We start from the raw sequence: 22296 nt of genomic DNA, 5'->3' as shown, positions 1-22296 counted from the left end.
CCACAAATGGCAAACTCCATAACTAAAATAGAGACTCTACATGAATTAATTCATATCATTTTTACAGTGCATGGATTATCTACCTACTTCGTTTATAAAAGTAGCAATAATATTTTATTCCTGGATATAGTTTATTTAGAGAGCAAAATTAAGTGTAAAAACCCTCCTCCCTGGTTTTAGAAAAAAATGTATGTTCTTTTGCATCCTACAATGACCATGTAATTCCCAGATGGTCTCTGCTTCTTCATAGTTTGGATTTTTAAATGTAAACTTTAAAACACATTCCCAAAAAAAAGCTACCGCACAGAAATAATCCCGCAATGCAGAATGGCTCTCAAACAGCTTTTTATTACATTTTCAATCAATAACAGTACATTTTAGTACAGTATCTATCTTGCATCCAGCTCACCGTGGAACACCAACAGACTGAAAAGAAATACAAAAAGTGGAAAGCTACATAAGGGTGCAGAACTCTATTATATTCATGGAAAGAGAAAAGGAAATCCATCTCTGTTTGAATTGCATTTTCACTTGTGGCCACACACAAAATACATCACATTTATTGAAGTACATCATTGCAGAGAAATCAAAAGTGAGAATGTCACATTAACAAAAGTGCTTCTGTATACAGTGAAATGTCATTCAGAGGTTCTGATTTATCATTTTAAGACCAAAAGGAAAAAATACAAAAGTTCTAATATGGACAGTGTGTGAGTGTGTTTGTTCGTTTTTGTTCCTTTGAGTAGAGATGTGGAGAGAAAGACTTGCCAAGGATATACTTCTCATAAAGATTGTTGTATAAAAAATGGCATCAATAACTGGTAAGCATATTTTACACTAGCTATCTCCTGTCTTGGTCACTCTGGTGCATAGCATTACCAGTTATCAATATGCATAACCAAAAACCAGCTTCAATTAGTAGGTTACTCTCCTTTTTAGAAACAAACAAAAAAGAAATCTGGGATTTTTTTCCACCACTGAAAGCAAGTCTACAGCATGCACATCAAATTTAAGTAGTGTCAGACAAAATTAAATGTCTTAACTTAAAAACATCAGACCATTATTTTCAGACATTGATTTGTACATTTCATAAACAGAGTTGCAACTGTAGTCCCAAGCAAATGAAGTGTCTATTTAGCCAGGAGAGGTTGGTTCACTCAAAAGTGGGTCAAATTCAAAGCAGCCATGCCCGCATAACTTCAGCACTACCTTGCGACACCATCTCCATCTCCATCTCCATCCGAGTCAAAGGCATGTACAAGAAGAGTGAGGGCTTCTGACAAGGTACTTAAGAACTTCTGTTGTACTGGAAGAAGCATTCATAACTAGTAGCATGTGCTTGGTTAGTTAACATGTTAGTAGTAATTGAGAGGCAAAGCATCTTCATGTGCAAAAGGCTGTGATGAAAAACAAGAAATAAGGACGAGTACATAAATACATGAGACATTTTGGAAAGCTGCTGGTGTAATATGATGCAAGCTTGTTTATTTCTCATCTGTCAAACGTGCTTTCACTGGATTAGAAAGAAACATATCTAGAAGCACTAAAGAAATACGACAAAAAGAAAACCATTGAGAAAAACAAACCATCGGAATACAATTCTTAAAAAAAAAAAAAAAAAGTTAAATAATTTGTACAATTATACTCCCACGTTTGCGGTCAAGACATGTTAGACTGTGATGCTAGTGTTGTGTTTCTCTCAGGTGACATGAAATGGTCCGAGAAGGAATGCGCAAGGTTGTGATTGATTCCACAGGACATCCTTTCCTAATTAGGTGATAGACAATTGTGCTCTTCTTTATGGAGGAAATCTTTTTGTTTTCCCTTCAATTGTGTTGTTTGTTTGTGGTGTCCAAGTCAGTTTAAACAGTGTTGCAGAAGATGCTGTGAACATTCTCAAGTTGTAATGGTCTTCCAGTCGGCTTTGGAGTTAAAAGAACATCTGAGAAGGCAAAGACCAGAAGCAAACGTCAATTCTTTTCACTCTCAATATATAATATGACTGTCTTCTTCCAGGCTACTTCACCAGGATTTGCTTTTCAGGAGAGTTGTTTTCATCTTGAGTGTATTTTTTTTTTTTTTAACTCAGAGATTGGCTAATGAGCCGATCTTGTGCTTGAAGCAGCTGTAGTGTCACACTGTGCTAACATTAGCTTCCAAAAAAAGTGAGTAACTCAACAGCAGCACCACCTGCTTCTCCGTATGCCAAAAAAAAAAGTTGCAATGGCCTCTATTACCATATCTTCAAATACAGTATTTACTTCTGCACTTGCTAGTGTCTCTCTGTGTTGAACCTGCGACGAAGTCGATAGAAAATCGATGGATGGCTGTACATATCACCACCGCAGGTGCTTTTTCATCCACTTTGTTTTGTAAGAAGATAAAAAAACAAATAACTGAGAAGTAAACGGCGAAAGATTAAAGGATTTTGGTCCAAGGTGCGAAGGAAAGAGTCACTTCCTCTTTGATATGAAATAAAATCTGCTGTTGCAAAAACACACCAGAATTAATGATGAAATCAGTAAAACTACAACACATGGCAACATGAACAAACATTTTTCATTGAATTTTCACATCAAAGTTCATGTCAACGGCACTTGCTTTTGCCCTACAAACCTTTGCGGACCCAGAGATCTTCCGTCACTCATCTCCTAATTATTTCAAAAGTCTGAACACAAAGTCAAGGGATGGAATCTTTCCACCATTATGGCCCAAGGCTATGGAAGAGCTTGCCTGCGGAAGACCTCAGGGCTGCAGAGACAATCATGTTTTGAAGAGCAGGCTTAAGACCTACCTTTTTGATATGGCCTTTACCTATGCCTAATTTTTATAAATTTTATGGAAATCATTCATTCTATACTTTTTATTTCTTTAGTTATGCAATATTTTATTTAGTTCTATTTTTTTTTAATCTTTATATGTTTAACTAGTGTTATATCCTTTATTTCTACTCATGGTTCTTACTATTTTAGAGGTTTTATTATTTTTACTTTCCAGCGTTCCTCAGAGGAAGCCTTCTTCATCAGGGGTTATCGACCGTGCTGTTGAGGCTATTTGTGTCAACGTCCTGGTGGCCATGATTTGATGTAGTGATGTGGTCGCTGAGCTGCCACCTTAACGTGGTAGAGGAGTTTGCGTGTCCCAATGATCCTAGGAGCTATGTTGTCCGGGGGTGTCTATACCCCCTGGTAGGGTCTCCCAAGGCAAACTGATCCTAGGTGAGGGATCAGACAAAGAGCAGCTCGAAGACCTCTATGAAAAACCAAAACAAAAAGGACCCAGATTTCCCTCACCCGGACGAGGGTCACCGGGGCCCCCCTCTGGAGCCAGGCCCGGAGGTGGGGCACGATGGCGAGTGCCTGGTGGCCGGGCCTGTACCCATGGGGCCCGGCCGGGCACAGCCCGAAGAGGCAAAGTGGGTCTCCTCTCCAATGGGCTCACCACCCATAGCAGGGGCCATAGAGGTTGGGTGCAGTGAGAGCTGGGCGGCAGCCGAAGGCAGGGCTCTTGGCGGTCCGATCCTCGGCTACATAAGCTAGCTCTTGTGACGTGGAGCGTCACCTCACTTGAGGGGAAGGAGCCTGAGCTAGTGCGCGAAGTGGAGAAGTTCCAGCTGGATATAGTCGGACTCACTTCGACGCACAGCAAGGGCTCTGGAAACAGTTCTCTCGAGAGGGGAGGGACTCTCTTCCACTCTGGCGTTGCCGGCAGTGAGAGGCGACGGACTGGGGTGGCAATTCTTGTGCCCCCCGGCTCAAAGCCTGCACGTTGGAGTTCAACCCAGTGGACGAGAGGGTAGCCTCCCTCCGCCTTTGGGTGGGGGGACGGGTCCTGACTGTTGTTTGCGCCAACGCGCCAAACAGCAGCTCAGAGTACTCACCCTTTTTTGGATTCACTCGAGGGAGTACTCGAGAGTGCTCCCCCGTTCTACTGGGGGACTTCAACGCTCATGTTGGCAACGACAGTGAAACCTGGAGAGGCGTGATTGGGAAGATTGGCCGCCCAGATCTAAACATAAGTGTGTCCATATGTGCACTTGGCACCAGGACACCCTAGGCCGCAGTTCCATGATCGACTTTGTAGTTGTGTCATCGGATTCGCGGTCTAATGTTTTGGACACTCGAGTGAAGAGAGGGGCAGACCTTTCTACCGATCCCCACCTGGTGGTGAGTTGGCTGCGATGGTGGGGGAGGATGCCAAACGGACCTGGCAGGCCCAAATGCGTTTGTGAGGGTTTGCTGGGAACGTCTGGCAGAGTCTCCTGTCAGAGAGAGTTTAAATTCACACCTCCGGAAGAACTTTGAACATGTCACAAGGGAGGTGCTGGACATTGAGTCCGAGTGGACGATGTTCCGGACCTCTATTGTTGAGGCGGCTGATAGGAGCTGTGGCCGCAAGGCGGTTGGTGCCTGTCGCGGCGGTTATCCTAGAACAGCGGTGAGGGGTGCCGTCAAGCTGAAGAAAGAGTCCTATTGGGCTCTTTTGGCTCATAGGATTCCGGACGCAGCAGACAGGTACCGACAGGCCAAGCGGTGAGCGACCTCAGTGCTCGCAGAGGCAAAAACTCGGACATGGAAGGAGTTCGGGGAAGCCATGGAAAACGACTTCAGGACAGCTTCGAAGCGATTCTGGACCACCGTCTGCCGCCTCAGGAAAGGGGAAGCAGTGTAGTGTCAACACCGTGAATGGTGCGGATGTTGTGGATTGGTGGAGGGAATACTTCGAAGACCTCAATCCTACCAGCAGGTCTTCCTACAAGGAAGCAGTGCCTGGGGAATCTGTGGTGGGCTCTCCTATTTCTGGGGCTGAGGTTGCCGAGTTAGTTAAAAAGCTCCTCGGTGGCAAGGCCCCGGGGGTGGATGAGATCCGCCCCGGGGGTGGATGAGATCCGCCCAGTGTTCCTTAAGGCTCTGGATGCTGTGGGGCTGTCTTGGTTGACAAGACTCTGCAACATCGCGTGGACATCGGGGGCGGTACCTCTGGATTGGCAGACCAGGGTGGTGGTTCCTCTCTTTAAGAAGGGGAACCGGAAAGTGTGTTCCAACTATCGTGGGATCACACTTCTCAGCCTTCCCGGTAAGGTCTATTCAGGTGTACTGGAGAGGAAGGTACGCCGGATAGTCGAACCTCGAATTTAGGAGGAACAGTGTGGTGGTTGCCATCCTGGTCGTGGAACTCTGGACCAGCTCAGCTCTATACTGTTGGCAGGGTCCTTGAGGGTGCATGGGAGTTTTCCCAACCAGTCTACATGTGCTTTTTGGACCTGGAGAAGGCATTCGACGATGTAACCCGGGAAGTCCTGTGGGGAGTGGTCAGAGGGTATGGGCTAACGGACTGTCCTATTGTGGCGTTCCGCTCCCTGTATAATCAGTGTCAGAGCTTGGTCCGCATTGCCGGCAGTAAGTCGGACCCGTTTCCAATGAGGGTTGGACTCTGCCAAGGCTGCCCTTTGTCACAGATTCTGTTCATAACTTTTATGGACATAATTTCTAGGCGCAGTCAAGGCGTTGAAGCTATCAGGTTTGGTGGCTGCAGGATTAGAACTCTGCTATTTGCAGATGATGTGGTCCTGATGGCTTCATCTGGCCAAGATCTTCAGCTCTCACTGGATCAGTTCGCAGCAGAGTGTGAAGCGACTGGGATGAGAATCAGCACCTTCAAGTCAGAGTCCATGGTTCTCGCCCGGAAAAGGGTGGAGTGCCATCTTCTGGTAAGGGAGGAGATCTTGCCCCAAGTGGAGGAGTTCAAGTACCTCGGAGTGGATCGTGAGATCGACAGGCGGGTGTCTTCAGTAATGCGGAGGCTGTATCTATCCGTTGTGGTGAAGAAAGAGCTGAGCCGGAAGACAAAGCTCTCAATTTACCGGTTGATCTACGTTCCCAACCTCACCTATGGTCATGAGTTTTGGGTCATGACCGAAAGGACAAGATCACAGGTAAAAGCGGCCAAAATGAGTTTCCTCCGCCGGGTGACGGGGCTCTCCCTTAGAGATAGGGTGAGAAGCTCTGTCATCCGGGAGGAGCTCAAAGTAAAGCCGCTGCTCCTCCACATCGGGAGGAGCTATATGAAGTGGTTCGGGCATCTGGTCAGGATGCCACCCGAACGCCTCCCTATGGAGGTGTTTCGGGCACGTCCGACCGGTAGAAGGCCACGAGGAAGACCCAGGACACGTTGGGAAGACTCTCTCTCCCAGCTGGCCTGTGAACGCCTCGGGGTCCCCCGGGAGGAGCTGGACGAAGTGGCTGGGGAGAGGGAAGTCTGGGTTACCGTGCTTAGGCTGCTGCCCCCGCGACCCGACCTCAGATAAGTGGAAGAAGATAGATGGATGGATGGATTTGATGTAAAGATAAGAATACAGGGGACAAAAACTTTCTGAGTTGGTCCAAACAAAGAGATTGTCGATGTAGACAAGTTTCACAAAAAGCCACAAATTAATGGCTGAATTAATTCAGACTGCTACCTTTGATTATCATATCGTGAAACAAGCTGGTTGTTTTAAAACACAATGAGCCCAGAAATATTCCTCTGAGCTCATTTCAGAAACAACAAAATCGCTTCTACAGAGAAACATAGGTTGATCCGTGGTGTAAACGCACCTTCAGGCTTCAATTCCAGATCTTCAGGAAGCTGTCCCAGGATCCTGTGGCGACCGCCATGCCATCATCAGTCACTCCCAGGCAGCTAACGCGGTTGTCATGTCCAGCCAACACACCTATCAGAAAAAACACTCCAGGTATGAACATAAGAACGTCACTGATCATTGAGATGATTCACATCGGGGGTGTTATTGGATTAACCTGCGCGGTCAGCTTTTAGTGTGTCCCACACGTTACAGTTGAAGTCGTCGTATCCGGCCAGGAGAAGGCGGCCGCTCTTGGAAAACGCCACCGAGGTGATGCCGCAGATGATGTTGTCATGAGAGTAGATCATTAATTCCTGATCGGCCCGAAGATCAAACAGCCTGCAGGTGGCATCATCAGAGCCAGTGGCAAAGGCATTGCCATTGGGGAAGAACTGCAATCCAATACAACATAAAACCATTTCAGTACACGTCCATTGTGTCACACTACAAATAAATACAAAGGCTCAAATTAATTGAAGAGTCAAATACCACATATTTCTTTCTTGCTGACCAACAACTAGGGCTGGGCAATATATCGCGGTTTTGGCTCTATGCGATATAGACAATGATTATATCGTGATATTCGAGTATACATTCGAGGTAACTTCAACACTTTACTAATACCCTCCTCCATTCACATCCCATCTCCCCAGATTATAAACAACTCAAATGTACTTCTAACGTATATACTTGTTCTTATGCTATCTGAACTCACTATGTTCTCTGCTGGCTGTACATATCCTACTAAATAAGACCTACACTGTTTCAATGTCCACATTTCTCTGTTGATGCAATTGTTGATGACTGAAGTTCTGATATCAACAAAGCTCCTCATCCCACCCCCCGGATTGTAAATAATTTAAATAATTCAATGTACATACTATGATGATTAACTTGTGTGATGACTGTATTATGTTGATAGTATATATTTGTACCATGAATTGATTAACGTGGACCCCGACTTAAACAAGTTGAAAAACTTATTCGGGTGTTACCATTTAGTGGTCAATTGTACGGAATATGTACCGTACTGTGCAATCTACTAATAAAAGTATCAATCAATCAATCAATCAAAAACATTCTCACGCAGTTGTTTTAGCTGCAGGCATTACCCTACAGGCTCTTCCCACTCCTTCCTGCGTCTCCTTCTCACAGAGCGTAAGCGCATCTTCTTACATACGTCACATACGCATACGCCCTCGCTGAGCAGAGGTAGCAGCATGGGTAACGTTAGCTGTGGTGCTAACGAAGCGTGCGAGTGGTAATACGAGAGAAAGAAGGTGTGAATATGGTAACAAATGAAGGAAGAATTAATTCCCAAGAAAGTCAGCACAGGGTCCATCGTCTGGTGGTGGCTCGGCTTCAAGAGGGAATACGTCGAATAGACAACTTTAATTCGTCAAGCATTTCTAGGTTTGCGGGAACCAGCGGGAGAATGCGGGGTAAAAATGTGCGTCTTTGAACCTCTGTTTGGAGATCGCTGTGTGGAGTGTGCACTTGTCTCCGTGCGTGTTTGGGTTTTCTCCGGGCAATCCAGTTTCCGCCCACATTCCAAAAATATGCATGTTAGGTTCATTAGAGACTGCAAATTGACCATAGATATGAACGTTAGTGTAAATAATAACAATAATTGACTATCTGTGCCCTGCGATTTGGCTATGCTAATTTGAGTTAGCTCGTCTATGAGCTTGTTCATTGTACGTTAACATTTAGCTAACGGCATTAGAGCTCAATCTTCATAATTGTATTTCTCTTTTGGTTTATTCCAAATTATTAATCCAACATGATTCCTACATATATGTTTCCCCTAATGTGTATATATAATGTACTTTCATTACCGTGGTAAGTTTTCAAGTGACTTCATTGTAAAGAATATCAACAAAACACCAAAAGTTATGTTTTTCAAATCGAACAAAAACTATTTGAACGATTGGAACCAAAACAGGATAGCTGTATGACATTTTCTGCTCTAACTACTCACTTTCACTTGCTTTAATGCTACGCTCAAGCTTACTGACCATTGTGTGAATTCAGCTGCTACGAAGAAAAACTGATTCAACCCTCCTTTTAATGGTATGAATAATAACTAATAATAGTTTTTAAATCTTAAAACATTTTGTAGCCTTTTTAAAGAAAATATATGCATCATTGCCTGTCAAAATGTATATGATGTCATAATGACCACGCATCCACCGTCATTATGTAGTGGTTCACAACGAGTAAGACTGTTGGTGTTTGATGTTTGTCTGTTTCAACTGTGATGTCAAAACTTGTTGGTGGACTTCCCTTTTAATGGTGGAGCGGCTTTCACTACACAAGCTAAAGTAGCGCTAACTGCAAATTTAAACTGCCATTTACAGGATGGATTTATAATGACAAGCCAGACAAACAAATTATTACGTGATTGTGAGCGAGAGTGAGCAAACAACTCCAAACTGACCGCCTCTAAGAAAAAACTGAGCAGAAGTGAAGGAACAAGCAAAGCGCAAATGATTAGTGTGAGCGCAGGCCAGCAGTGGTCAGTAGACCGAAGAGGACGCCACACCCAAATCCATCAATGTGTAAATATGCCATTAAATGACTCCTTAGTGACTTACGCAGATGGCATTGATGTCGGACTCGTGACCAGTGAAGGTCTGTCCACACATGCCCTCTCGGACATCCCAGAGTTTGGCTGAGGCATCACAAGCACCAGAGACAAATAACCGTGAGTCTGGGGCCAGAGAGAGGCTCATGACATCACCAGTGTGTCCAGCAAATGTAGTCGTCTGCTGACCAGTCTCAATGTCCCAAAGTGCACTATAACACAGGAAATAGGCCATCACCAGTCATCAATACAACTTAATAGTACACTGTCAAACAGGCAACACCAATATAAAATGTTTACAGGTGCTTTTTATTTACCAGGTGGTGTCTCCTGAGCTTGTAACAATCTGGTTGTCATCAAGGAAGCGACAGCAGGACAGATATCCTAACAAAAAGAGAATCATGTTGTACATGTGACCTCTTGACAACTGTATAGTCATTATGATAGTAATGTGGTCCAGTTGCCAAGTATTCCAAATACCTGTATGTCCGGCCAGCTCCCGGCTCACACGTACATTCCCCTCGCGGGTTTTCAGGTTGTAAATGGAGCAGATGTTGTCTAAGCCACCACAGGCCACATAATTTCCTGAAGGTGCATACGCGCATGTCATGACCCAGGAAGAACGAAGTGGAATAGCGTGGACCTACAAAGAGAGACAATTTGAAAAATGCATGCAATGCAACAATTTCATCTTTTTATGAGCATGGTCCCCAGTGTACATTTGTGTTTTATTGATGACATGAATCATACCACATCTGATACTTGCCTTATTTGTGGTATAGCTGTCCCAAATAATGAGTTTGCCATCCTGAGAGGCACTGACCAAGAGCCTGTAGAATACATAAACATAATTTATCCAAAATGACATCAAATGGACTGCAGGTAAACAGTCAGTACATGGTCCATGCACTAAATCAGTTTGATTTCTCAAAAATGGATCCTACATCACATGGAAACACCTTAATCCGATTGTGTTCAGTCTTTGATGAAACCGAACTAACACAATTGGATTTAGGAATTGAAAACCAGATATCTTAAGGGGGGGGGGTGCAGGCGGAGGGGACCCTGTGCATGCGCCAGTCTCAACGTGCGGCATATTACCCTGAGACAGATACCATTCAATAAAAACAGGCAACAACTGGAATCAAGACAATACTTTATTTGCTTCACAAATTAAAATAACAGAAATTATTGAAGTGCATTGATGGGAGAAAAACAATCAGAAATGTATTTAAGAAATTATCTAAGTCATTGAAGAATGCGGCTTCATTCAAACTCCCGAACAAAAATTTAAGAGATGGAAGATAAGCAGGTATATTAAAGGCAAACAAAGCCTCCACAAACTTCTTCACTTTGCATTTGTGAACTCCAAACTGACTTACAATAACTCTGTATTCCACACAACTGGAGAGCTTATCCACAGCTAGCAAACCACCAACCCTCTGGAGGCGGATAGGGGCACAAACATATTTTTCTTCCGATTTAAAACTCTTTTTATCAATCCACAGAGCCTTTTGTGAATGAACTCAAAGACATTTTAAAGTTTTGTTTCCATGATTCTACGACCCAAAATTATTTTTGAAACTATTCTCTCCTGCCACCCTTTTTTTGCATCGGACCTACATTTGCCCCGAAACCTTCTTTGTTGTAGCGTCGTGTTTGTGGCGCAATCTATGATCATTTATTGATTGGTTATTGCTAATTTAACATTACCATAACCATTAGAGACATAATATTTGTAATCTGTGCCAATATTACAGCGGACATCAGGTACAACAGAGCTTAACTGTTTTGGTGTGACCTCATAGTCAACCGGAAAAAAAATAATACATTAATCCATCCATTTTCTACCGCTTATTCCCTTTTGGGGTTGCGGGGGGCGCTGGCGCCTATCTCAGCTACAATCGGGCGGAAGGCGGGGTACACCCTTGACAAGTCGCCACCTCATCGCAGGGCCAACACAGATAGACGGACAACATTCACACTCACACACTAGGGCCAATCTAAAAGGAAATAAGCATCCCCCAGTGAACGGGAGGTATAGGACGTATAACCATTAGTCACATTAGATAATGTGCATGGACACTGGGACTTCACATGTAGGTGTGAAAATACAAAAAATATCCGATTAGAGAAATCAGACTAATTTAGTGCATGGAAATGTAGTGAGTGACACAGTCTAACTTTGGGTGTCTACATGTACATAACCATTTATTGAATATTCCAAACAGAATTTAATGAAGACACAATATTAATCAACATATTGTTCAGTGTACAGATTTGAACACTGTACATCATTCTCAGCACCTGAGCACATTAGCTCAATAGCATAATTAAATAACAGGAGTTAATCCTCTTGTCAGTCATCAATCTTTGTCATTGTGGAGTGGAGGCAGGAATGCTAGCTTCAGACAGCAACAACGCCTAGCTAGTCACGACTAGTCTCTAGTTGCTGAGCTTCTTATTAGCAAGTCGCAACTAGCTCAGCAAGGTAAAAAGAAAATACGATCACAAAGCCAAATATCCCGTTGTGGGAATATTTCTGCTTCAAACCGAATGAGCAAGATGAGCCTATCCACACAGACGAACGGGCCTGCATTCCCAATTTGTTGAAAAAAAGAGCTGAAAAACTATCAAATATGTAAATCAAAATGTTCAAAACTTATTGAAGTGCAACTTTTGCAGACAAATAAAAGCTTATTGTTTATTTATTTTTGATTGCAATTTTTTGAGCTTCCAACTACAATAGTTAAAAATGCTAATGAAAAAAATCAAAGTTATTTCTATCATATATTATGATTACATGATAGAGCTTAATTTGGTGCCAAAATAAAGAGGAAAATATCATATATTGGCAGTAATTTGTAGGATTATGTATTAACCAGCAAAACGTTTTATTGGCCCAGTCCTACAGTGAACCCTTTAAGATCTGACCAAAAAATATGGTCTTGCATGCTTGCATTTGCTCTGTCCTACGATGGATTTAAAGAAAGTGTAGGACAGTGTATTGTTTTTTCATACAAAATTTCTTATCAAAAAGTATTTGTTTCTTATTTATAAACATGTTAAATGCCAACACTGTGCTTTTTTTTTTTTTAATTACTTAATTTCAGCAGTGAATAGATCAGAGCAGCAAGTATTTTGGGTTACGAGCTCCGTCATAGAACATATAAACCGGTAAGTCAAAGTACAACTGTATACTACAACTTGGCCGTCAATGAGTTTTACCTGGAATCTGTTCCCCAGTGCATGGCATAGATTTTAGCCAGATGACCCCGCAGTGTCCGTCTTGTACGCATCTGAATTCGTCCGACGGGGTCAATGTTAGCCGTAATCTGAAAAGCAGCGCCGGCCCAATTATTTTTATTATATAAGCAGACAAACACAGAAACAACCTTAGAGTTTAACAATATTTAATAATGATGACCTTTAATGGGTGTTAACAGTAATAATTGGGCATTGTGACACAAACATACAGACTGTACATAAACCTGGGCTTTTACAATCCAACTGAAACAGAAATGTTATATATGTTTTTAAATGGAGTGGTTGGCCCATGTGGTTGGGTTATCCCTCTCAAGCATGGTGTTAAACCTGCTGCATTCAACTTGTTTTAATTGGCAGCACACCAATAAAGCCAGCACTGCCGCGCTAACAAGCCACCGTGCAGGCTGTTAAAAATTGATTAGTCGTTGATTGGTGCTGCTTAATGGGTCCTAGCTGCTTCTGTTTACACAGTTCTGAATGTGGACATGACTACTGGATAGTCTAAATAATGAGAATCCTGAACAGCAAAAATATCATACAAGGATTTGTACCTGCGATAGCGTGGCATCTGCGCATGCTTTCCTGGCATCCTGTCAACAAGAAAAGACAAATTGCAAGTCACACCACTTGTTTCATTTGTGGAACTTTGACTTATATAAATAAATGCTGTTTTCATACAACGAATGGAAAAAATAACAAAATTAAAAAAGGTTTACTTACTCGGATCTGATTTTTTAGTTGCTCAGCCTCTTGGCGTAACTGGTCCAGTTCACTCATCTTAATCGGCTTTTTAGTTTACTTCTCTCCAGCTATTGGGGCACTTGATCTGAAATTAAAAATAAAACAAAACAAAGAAGCCTTTTAAATTCATAAATGCTTTATATTTGGATGTCCATCTGCAAGGCTGAAAATGAAGGTGACTGGTCAACCGACCTGCACGATATACAAACCCCATTTCCATATGAGTTGGGAAATTGTGTTGGATGTAAATATAAACGGAATACAATGATTTGCAAATCCTTATCAACCCGTATTCAAAGGAATATGCTACAAAAGACAACATATTTGAAGTTAAAACTGATAAACATTTTTTTTTTTGCAAATAATCATTAACTTTAGAATTTGATGCCAGCAACACGTGACAAAGAAGTTGGGAAAGGTGGCAATAAATACTGATAAAGTTGAAGAATGCTCATCAAACACTTATTTGGAACATCCCACAGGTGTGCAGGCTAATTGGGAACATGTGGGTGCCATGTATGGGTATAAAAGCAGCTTCCATGAAATGCTAAGTAATTCACAAACAAGGATGGGGTGAGGGTCACCAATTTGTAAGCAAATTGTCGAACAGTTTTATAACAAAATTTCTCAATGAGCTATTGCAAGGAATTTAGAGATTTTACAGTCTGTAAAATCATCAAAAGGTTCAGAAAATCTGGAGTAATCGCTGCACGTAAGTGATGATATTATGGACATTTGATCCCTCAGGCGGTACTGCATCAAAAACTGACAGTGTGTAAAGGATATCGCCACATGGGCTCAGGAACACTTCATAAAACCACTGTCAGTAATTACAGTTGGTCGCTACATCTGTAAGTGCAAGTTAAAACCCTACTATGCAAAGCGAAAGCCATTTATCAACAACACCGAGGAACGCCCCCGGCTTCGCTGGGCCTGAGCTCATCTAAGATGGACTGATGCAAAGTGGTTAAGTGTTCTGTGGTCTCACGAGTCCACATTTCAAATTATATTTGGAAACTGTGGACGTGGTGTCCTCCGGAACAAAGAAGAAAATAACCATCCGGATTGTTATAAGCGCAAAGTTCAAAACCAGCATCTGTGATGGGGGTGTATTAGTTCCCAAGGCATGGGTAACTTACACATCTGTGAAGGCACCATTTATGCTGAAATGTACATACAGGTTTTGGAGCAACATATGTTGTCATCCAAGCAACGTTATCATGGACGTCCCTGCTTATTTCAGCAAAAAAATGCCAAGCCACGTGTTACAACAGCGTGGCTTCGTAGTAAAAGAGTGCGGGTACTTTCCTGGCCCGCCTGCAGTCCAGACATGTCTCGCATCGAAAATTTGTGGCGCATTATGAAGCGTAAAATACGACAGCAGAGACCCCGGACTGTTGAACGACTGAAGCTCTACATAAAACAAGAATGGGAAAGAATTCCACTTTCAAAGCTTCAACAATTAGTTTCCTCAGTTCCCAAATGTTTATGGACTGTTGTTAAAGGGGAACATTATCACCAGACCTATGTAAGCGTCAATATATACCTTGATGGTGCAGAAAAAAGACCATTTATTTTTTTAACCGATTTCCGAATTCTAAATGGGTGAATTTTGGCGAATTAAACGCCTTTCTGTTTATCGCTCATGTGATGATGACGTCAGAATGTGACGTCGCCGAGGTAATACAGCCGCCATTTTCATTTTCAACACATTACAAACACTCGGTCTCAGCTCTGTTATTTTCCGTTTTTTTTTTACTATTTTTTGGAACCTTGGAGACATCATGCCACGTCGGTGTGTTGTCGGAGGGTGTAAAGACACTAACAAGGAGGGATTCAAGCTGCACCACTGGCCCGAAAATGCCAAAGTGTCTGCCGCCAGACCTCCATTGAATGTGCCAGAGTGTCTCCACATTTTACCGGCGATGACAGACATGGCACAGAGATGTATGGATAACCTGCAGATGCATTTGCAACGATAAAGTCAACGAAATCACAAAGGTGAGTTTTGTTGATGTTGACTTATGTGCTAATCAAACATATTTGGTTGTGGCGTGACTGCCAGCTAATCGATGCTAACATGCTATGCTAATCGATGCTAATATGCTATTTACCGGCAGTGCTAAGGCAGACATGGCACAGAAATGTATGGATAACCTCCAGATGCATTTGCAACGATAAAGTAAACAAAATCACAAAGGTGAGTTTTGTTCATGTTGACTGCTAACTAATCGATGCTAACATGCTACGCTAATCGATGCTAACATGCTATTTACTGGCGGTGCTAAAGCAGACATGGCACAGAGATGTATGGATAACCTGCAGATGCATTTGCAACTATATTACGTTTCCTTCCATCCACATTTAATGCAAAAAAACACTTACCAATCGACGGATTTAAGTTGCTCCAGTGTCAAAAGATGCGAAAGTCCTGATCGTTTGGTCCGCACATTTTACCTGTGATGCTAACGCAGCTATTCGGTCATGCTATGGCTATGAATAGCGTTAATAGCTATTCGCTCAATAGCTTCAGTTTCTTCTTCAATACTTTCATACTCCAACCATCGGTTTCAATACATGCCTAATCTGTTGAATCGCTTAAACCGCTGAAATCCGAGCTAATGTCGCTATATCTTGCTGTGGTATCTGCCATTGTTTGTTTACATTGGCAGCACTGTATGACGTCACAGGGAAATGGATAGTCACATCGCAAATAGCTAAAATCAAGCACTTTAAAGCTTTTTTTTTTAGGGATATTCTGGGACCGGGAAAATTTTGAAAAAAACTTCTAAAAACACAACAAGCCACTGGGAACTGATTTTTATTGTTTTTAACCCTTTTGAAATTTTGATAATGTGCCCCTTTAAAAGAAAATGTGATGTAACACAGTTGTGAACATGCCCTTTCCCAACTACTTTGCCACGTGTTGCAGCCATGAAATTCTAAGTTAATTATTATTTGAAAAAAAATAAGGTTTATGAGTTTGAACATCAAATATCTTGTCTTTGTTGTGCATTCAATTGAATATGGGTTGAAACGGATTTGCAAATCATTCTATTCACTTTATATTTACATCTAACACAATTTCCCAACTCATATGGAAACGGGCTTTGTAATATATATCGCAGTATGTAATAAAAACATTGTATGCTATAATAATCTTTCGTTTATATCTGAATTTAAACATCTAGGTAAACAGCCTACAATAACTACATATATATAGGGCTGCACAATAGAGAAAAAAAGTAATTACGATTCAATTAGCAAATTTCTCTATGCAGCACTCATCTTTAGTTTCTCTTCTCACTCTGTGCAGTGAAGCAACAGCGGGACAGCAAAATGACGCAATCAAACTTGATATTTGATACTATTGCACAATTGGGTGCTTATGTTTACCATGTCCCTCCCATTGCTCACTGACCACTTCCTGTTTTGCAGGCTCAGCATGCTTCATTCTTTTTGGTTTCTTCTGGCCCAAAAAAAAATATATATATATATATACATATATATATATATATATATATATATTTATCGAACGCATTTTATATTGTTATCCAGGACACGTCTATTGCGATATAGAATTATATATTTTTATAGGCCCAGCCCCATGTAAGTCATCATTTCTTTTAAGCAAAATAAATCCAAGACCAGCACCAACAGATAGCATGTGTTACCAGCAATGTCTATATTTGTTACATTTACAAGTTTTAAACTTTGTAAAACACTTTCACATGGACTGAATGACACATTGGCTTTGATTGTTTCTCCTACACGTACAGTACATATACAAGCAGTCCAGAGTTGCAAACAACAACTTACATAATGCAATATTAATGCTATTCGGTAACAGTACAAGAAAAAGTCAGACACAAATGGAGGGAGTAAACATTGACAGAGTCAAATAAATCTAATTTTCAAGTGTAATAACGGATGAGAAAATTATGTGGAAATCTCATAAATATATACAAAACATACAACAGAAGGTGGCAAAAACATATTTCTATAATGAACCAAGCAACTTATGATGTATTGGACCAAAAATCACTACACATTCTTTATTGCTTGCTAGCGTTACCATATCTGAGCCATTGTGTATAAATATGGTGATACAATTACAAATGCACACTTCATTCACAAAAAAGGTCAGTTTGTATAATACACAATGTCGGGTATAATAAAAATACAAAACCTTTAATGAATCAACATTTTTACATTATTTGGTGCATTTGTAAACAGCTGAATCTATGTACTAAGCACATTAAAACACGTCTGCACATACAACACTTAGTATCAGTATATGGAATTGAATTAAGGAATGGATGAAAAAAAAAAAATCAATGTACTAGTAAGATCCAGTTTAAGACACTGCACAAACTAACCCTGGGCAAGTCGCCACCTCATCGCAGATGTGTAATATGTGATGAATTATATTGAAATTGTATACTTGTTCGAAATAAAACTCAACTAAAGTCAACTATATTTACAATATGCCACATTATCTCATGTTAGCTTCATCTTTGGGCAATAAGGTTATTTATGGGCGGCATGGCGTAGTGGGTAGAGCGGCCTGCCAGAAGCCTGAGGGTTGCAGGTTGGCTTCCCACCTATTGACATCCAAAAATCTCTGCCGTGGTGTCCTTGGGCAGGACACTTCACCCTTTGCCCCCGATGCCGCTCACACTGGTGAATGAATGAAGAATGAATGATAGGTGTTGGTCGGAGGGGCCGTAGGCGCAAACTGGCAGCCACGCTTCCGTCAGTCTACCCCAGGGCAGTTGTGGTTACTGATGTAGCTTACCACCACCAGGTGTGAATGATTGTTGAGTCCCACTTCTCTGTGAGCGCTTTGAGTGTTTAGAAAAGTGCGATATAAATCTAAGTTGTTTTTTTTTTATACAATGTTTTATTCTCATAGCCAGACCTTTGTGTTTACTTCCTAAATGTACATATACCGTATTTCCTTGATTTGCCGCCAGGTATATATTATCCGCATGCCTCGTTTTACCGCCGGGTCAAACTCGTTTTGCAAAATAATTAGCGCATGCTTAAAATTACTGCCGGGTCAAACTTGTTTAGCAAAATAATAAGCGCATGCCTCGGTTTACCGCCGGGTCAAACTCGTGCCGCAGAATAATTAGCATATCCCTCGTTTTATCGCCGGGTCAAACTCGTCATGTCACGAGTGTGTAGCACGGGTGGGAAATAAGCCATATTTCCTCTCATGGCATCCGCGCATATTACCTGCGCCGTTTCCACCTTTAATCCCGCGAGCATAACACAGGCGCTCACGTGCCCTGCTGCAGCCTATCGCGCTCTATATAATTCAGCGTTCTAAAATGGCTGCCAGGTACGGTGGCAAAGCCTGGGGGACATCTGAAGCTGGTATGTTTTAAAATTGTCGTTTGCCTACATATCGTAAAAACAACCGTCCAACATTTTACAACTAATTGTAAACCTATAGGTGCCGACTATCTGGGCCGAGTAAAGATGAGAGTGTGGCGATGTTAAGATATTAAACCGAGTTGGTAAGTGAATTTGATTGCTAATAGTAGCTACTAGCCGTACCCGTGTATTTTCTATGGGCGGTTAGCATCAGGTTTTAATCCCGTTTCCTCCAATGTTTCTAATCAAATTGAATTTTTGTCTAGTCTTTATTTTGGGTACTTACATACGATGACAGAGTTGTGGCGTTTTAAGGCCATCTGCATTTTTTATGCTGCATAATAAGGTTTTTTTTTATTAAATGTGCTTTTCATGATGGTATCCTTACCCTCCTACATTCACATCCCATCTCCATCCATCCATCCATTTTCTACCGCTTATTCCCTTTTGGGGTCGCGGGGGGCGCTGGCGCCTATCTCAGCTACAATCGGCTCCCCGTATTGTAAATAACCCAATGGAAATAATCAAATGTATTTCTAATGTATATACTTGTTCTTATAGTATCTGAACTCACTATGTTCTCTGCTCGCTGTACGGATCCTGCTAAGTAAGACCTACACTGTTTCAATGTCCATTTCTCTGTTGATGCAATTGTTGAGGACTGAAGTACTGCTATCTACCAAAGCTCCTCATCCCACCCCTTGGATTGTAATAATGTAAATAATTCAATGATGATTAACTTGTGTGATGACTGTATTATGCTGATAGTATATATTCCCACCATGAATTAATTAACGTGGACCCCGACTTAAACAAATTGAAAAACGTATTCGGGTGTTACCATTTAGTGGTCAATTGTACGGAATATGTATGTACTGAACTGTGCAATCTACTAATAAAAGTTTCAATCAATCAAATTACATCACACTCAAATATATAAGGCCAGGCCTAAATTTACCGCATGCCTATGGCAAGCGCCGAAGTGAGAAGAGGTTTTGAATTAATTAGCGCATGCCTAAATTTACCGCATGCCTTTGGTAAGCACCGGAATGAGAAGAGGTTTTAAATTAATTACCACCCCGGCACTAATTCAAGGAAATACGGTAAATGTACATAACTTAATAAAAACTCCCTCTATCAAAATATAAAAATAGAGATAAAGGCATCATGTAATGACGAAAAGCTGACAAGTGGATATTATAAAGAATTAAAAAAAAAAAACAATATTTGTCTTTAGAAATATGGATAGCATTTATCGACAGTCTTTTTATTAGATATTACAAATGACATGAGGGACACAGAGAAAGAGAGGGACAGGGAAAGAGAGACAGAGTGAGAGAGACACAGTGAGTTATAATTTTACATAGTTTTAATTTCAAAAGGTGTTTAAGTTTGATTCATTTTTAAATGTTTTGATTGTGTTTGAATGCTGGCTTTGGAAATATAAACGTATGTTTCCAATGTCAATAAAGCCCTTTTAAATTGAAATTGAGAGAGACACAGAGACAGACAGAGAGAGAGACACACACACATACATACATACACGTAAGTTAAGAAATTGTGTTAGATGTAAATATAAATGGAATACAATGATTTGCAAATCATTTTCAACCCATATTCAGTTGAATATGCTACAAAGACAACATATTTGATGTTCAAACTGATAAAAATTTTTTTTTGCAAATAATCATTAACTTTAGAATTTGATGCCAGCAACACGTGACAAAGAAGTTGGGAAATGTGGCAATAAAAACTGATAACATTGAGGAATGCTCATCAGACACTTTTTTGGAACATCCCCCAGGGGTGCAGGCAAAATGGGAAGAGGTGGGTGCCATTAATGGGTATAAAAACAGCTTCCCAAAAGATGCTCAGTCTTTCACAAGAAAAGATGGGACGAGGTACACCACTTTGTCCACAATAGCGTGAGAAAATTGTCAAACAGTTTAAGAACAACGTTTCTCAAAGTGCAATTGCAAGAAATGTAGGGATTTCAACATCTACGGTCCAAATTATTATCAAAAGGTTTAGAGAATCTGGATAAATCACTACACGTAAGCGGCATGGCCGGAAACCAAAATTGAATTTGATCCCTCAGACGGCACTGTATCAAAAAACGACATCAATCTCTAAAGGATATCACCACATGGGCTCAGGAACACTTCAGAAACCCCTTGTCACTAAAAACAGTTTGTCGCTACATCTGTAAGTGCAAGTTAAAGCCCTACTATGCAAAGCGAAAGCCATTTATCAACAACATCCAGAAATGCCACCGGCTTCTCTGGGCCTGGGATCATCTAAGATGGACTGATGCAAAGTGGAAAAGTTTTCTGTGGTCTGAAGAGTCCACATTTCAAATTGTTTCTAGAAATATTCGACATCGTGTCATCCAGACCAAAGGAGAAGCAAACCATCCAGACTGTTATCGACGCAAAGTTCAAAAGTCAGCATTTGTGGTGGAATGGGGGTGCATTAGTGCCCAAGGCATGGGTAATTTACACATCTGTGAAGGCACCATTCATGCTGAAAGGTACATACAGGTTTTGGAACAACATATGCTGCCATCTAAGCGCTGTCTTTTTCATGGACGCCCCTGCTTATTTCAGCAAAACAATGCCAAGCCACATTCAGCACCTGTTACAACAGCGTGGCTTTGTTAAAAAAATAAAAAAATTAAAGAGTACGGGTACTTTCCTGGCCCGCCTGCAGTCCAGAGCTGTCTCCCATTGAAAATGTGTGGCGCATTATGAAGCTTAAAATACGACAGCGGAGACCCCGGACTGTTGAACGACTGAAGCTCTACATAAAACAAGAATGGGAAAGAATTCCACTTTCAAAGCTTCAACAATTAGTTTCCTCAGTTCCCAAATGTTTATTGAGTGTTGTTAAAAGAAAATGTGACGCAACACAGTGGTGAACATGTCCTTTCCCAACTACTTTGGCACGTGCTGCAGCCATGAAATTCTAAGTTTATTATTATTTGCATAAAAAAAAGTTTATGAGTTTGAACATCAAATATGTTGTATTTGTAATGCATTCAATTGAATATGGGTTGAAAAGGATTTGCAATTCTTTGTATTCCGTTTATATTTACATCTATCACAAATTCCCAACTCATATGGAAAGATGGTTTGTACACACACACACACACACACACTCACACACACACACACACAAAGAAAATAAGTATTTGACCACCCTGCTATTTTGCAAATTCTCCCACTTAGAAATCATGGAGGGGTATAACATTTTCACGGTAGGTACATGTATGAGAGATAACCTAAAAAGAAAAATTCTGAAATCACAATCCATGATTTTTTTAAGAATTTATTCGTGTGATAAAGATGAAAATAAGTATTTGAACACCTGCCTATCAGCTAGAATTCTGACCCTCAAAGACCTGTTAATCCGCCTTTGAAAGTCCTCCTCCACTCATCTGTATTATTCTGAATCAGATGCACCTGTGTGAGGTCGTTAGCTGCATTAAGACACCTGTCCACCCCATACAATCAGTAAAACCCAAACATTCAGCATGGCTAAGAGCAAAGAGCTGTCCAAAGACACCAATGACAAATTTGTACAACTCCACAAGGATGGAAAGGGCTATGGAGAAATTTCCAAGCAGCTTAGTGAAAAAAGGTCCACTGTTGGAGCAATCATTAGAAAATGGAAGAAGCTAAACATGACGGTCAATCTC

At 41.2% G+C, this 22296-nt stretch overlaps 1 protein-coding gene across 2 annotated transcripts in view; it reads right to left on the bottom strand.

Annotated features, from left to right (window-relative positions):
- Positions 1–328: 328 nt before the first annotated feature.
- Positions 329–22296, bottom strand: part of gnb1b (guanine nucleotide binding protein (G protein), beta polypeptide 1b) — a 29168-nt gene continuing 7200 nt past the window's right edge. Inside the window, exons 2-11 of one of the 2 annotated variants that reach the window (XM_061874601.1) lie at positions 13197–13302; positions 13028–13066; positions 12438–12544; positions 9976–10039; positions 9690–9852; positions 9527–9593; positions 9220–9421; positions 6798–7014; positions 6597–6712; positions 329–426 (exon numbers count right to left, since the gene is read on the bottom strand). In XM_061874601.1, the coding sequence (XP_061730585.1) occupies positions 6606–6712; positions 6798–7014; positions 9220–9421; positions 9527–9593; positions 9690–9852; positions 9976–10039; positions 12438–12544; positions 13028–13066; positions 13197–13253 (1023 nt within the window). In that variant the 5' untranslated portion in view covers positions 13254–13302 and the 3' untranslated portion in view covers positions 329–426; positions 6597–6605. Of the gene's footprint in view, positions 1943–6596; positions 6713–6797; positions 7015–9219; positions 9422–9526; positions 9594–9689; positions 9853–9975; positions 10040–12437; positions 12545–13027; positions 13067–13196; positions 13303–22296 lie in introns of both variants that reach the window. The other variant, XM_061874600.1, reaches the window with a different exon arrangement.

Source organism: Nerophis ophidion, linkage group LG16 (genome assembly GCF_033978795.1).
Source record: "Nerophis ophidion isolate RoL-2023_Sa linkage group LG16, RoL_Noph_v1.0, whole genome shotgun sequence".
Taxonomy (NCBI): Eukaryota; Metazoa; Chordata; class Actinopteri; order Syngnathiformes; family Syngnathidae; genus Nerophis; species Nerophis ophidion.
The sequence above is the reverse complement of the archived record's forward strand: the minus strand, read 5'-3'. Positions and strand labels throughout refer to the sequence as shown.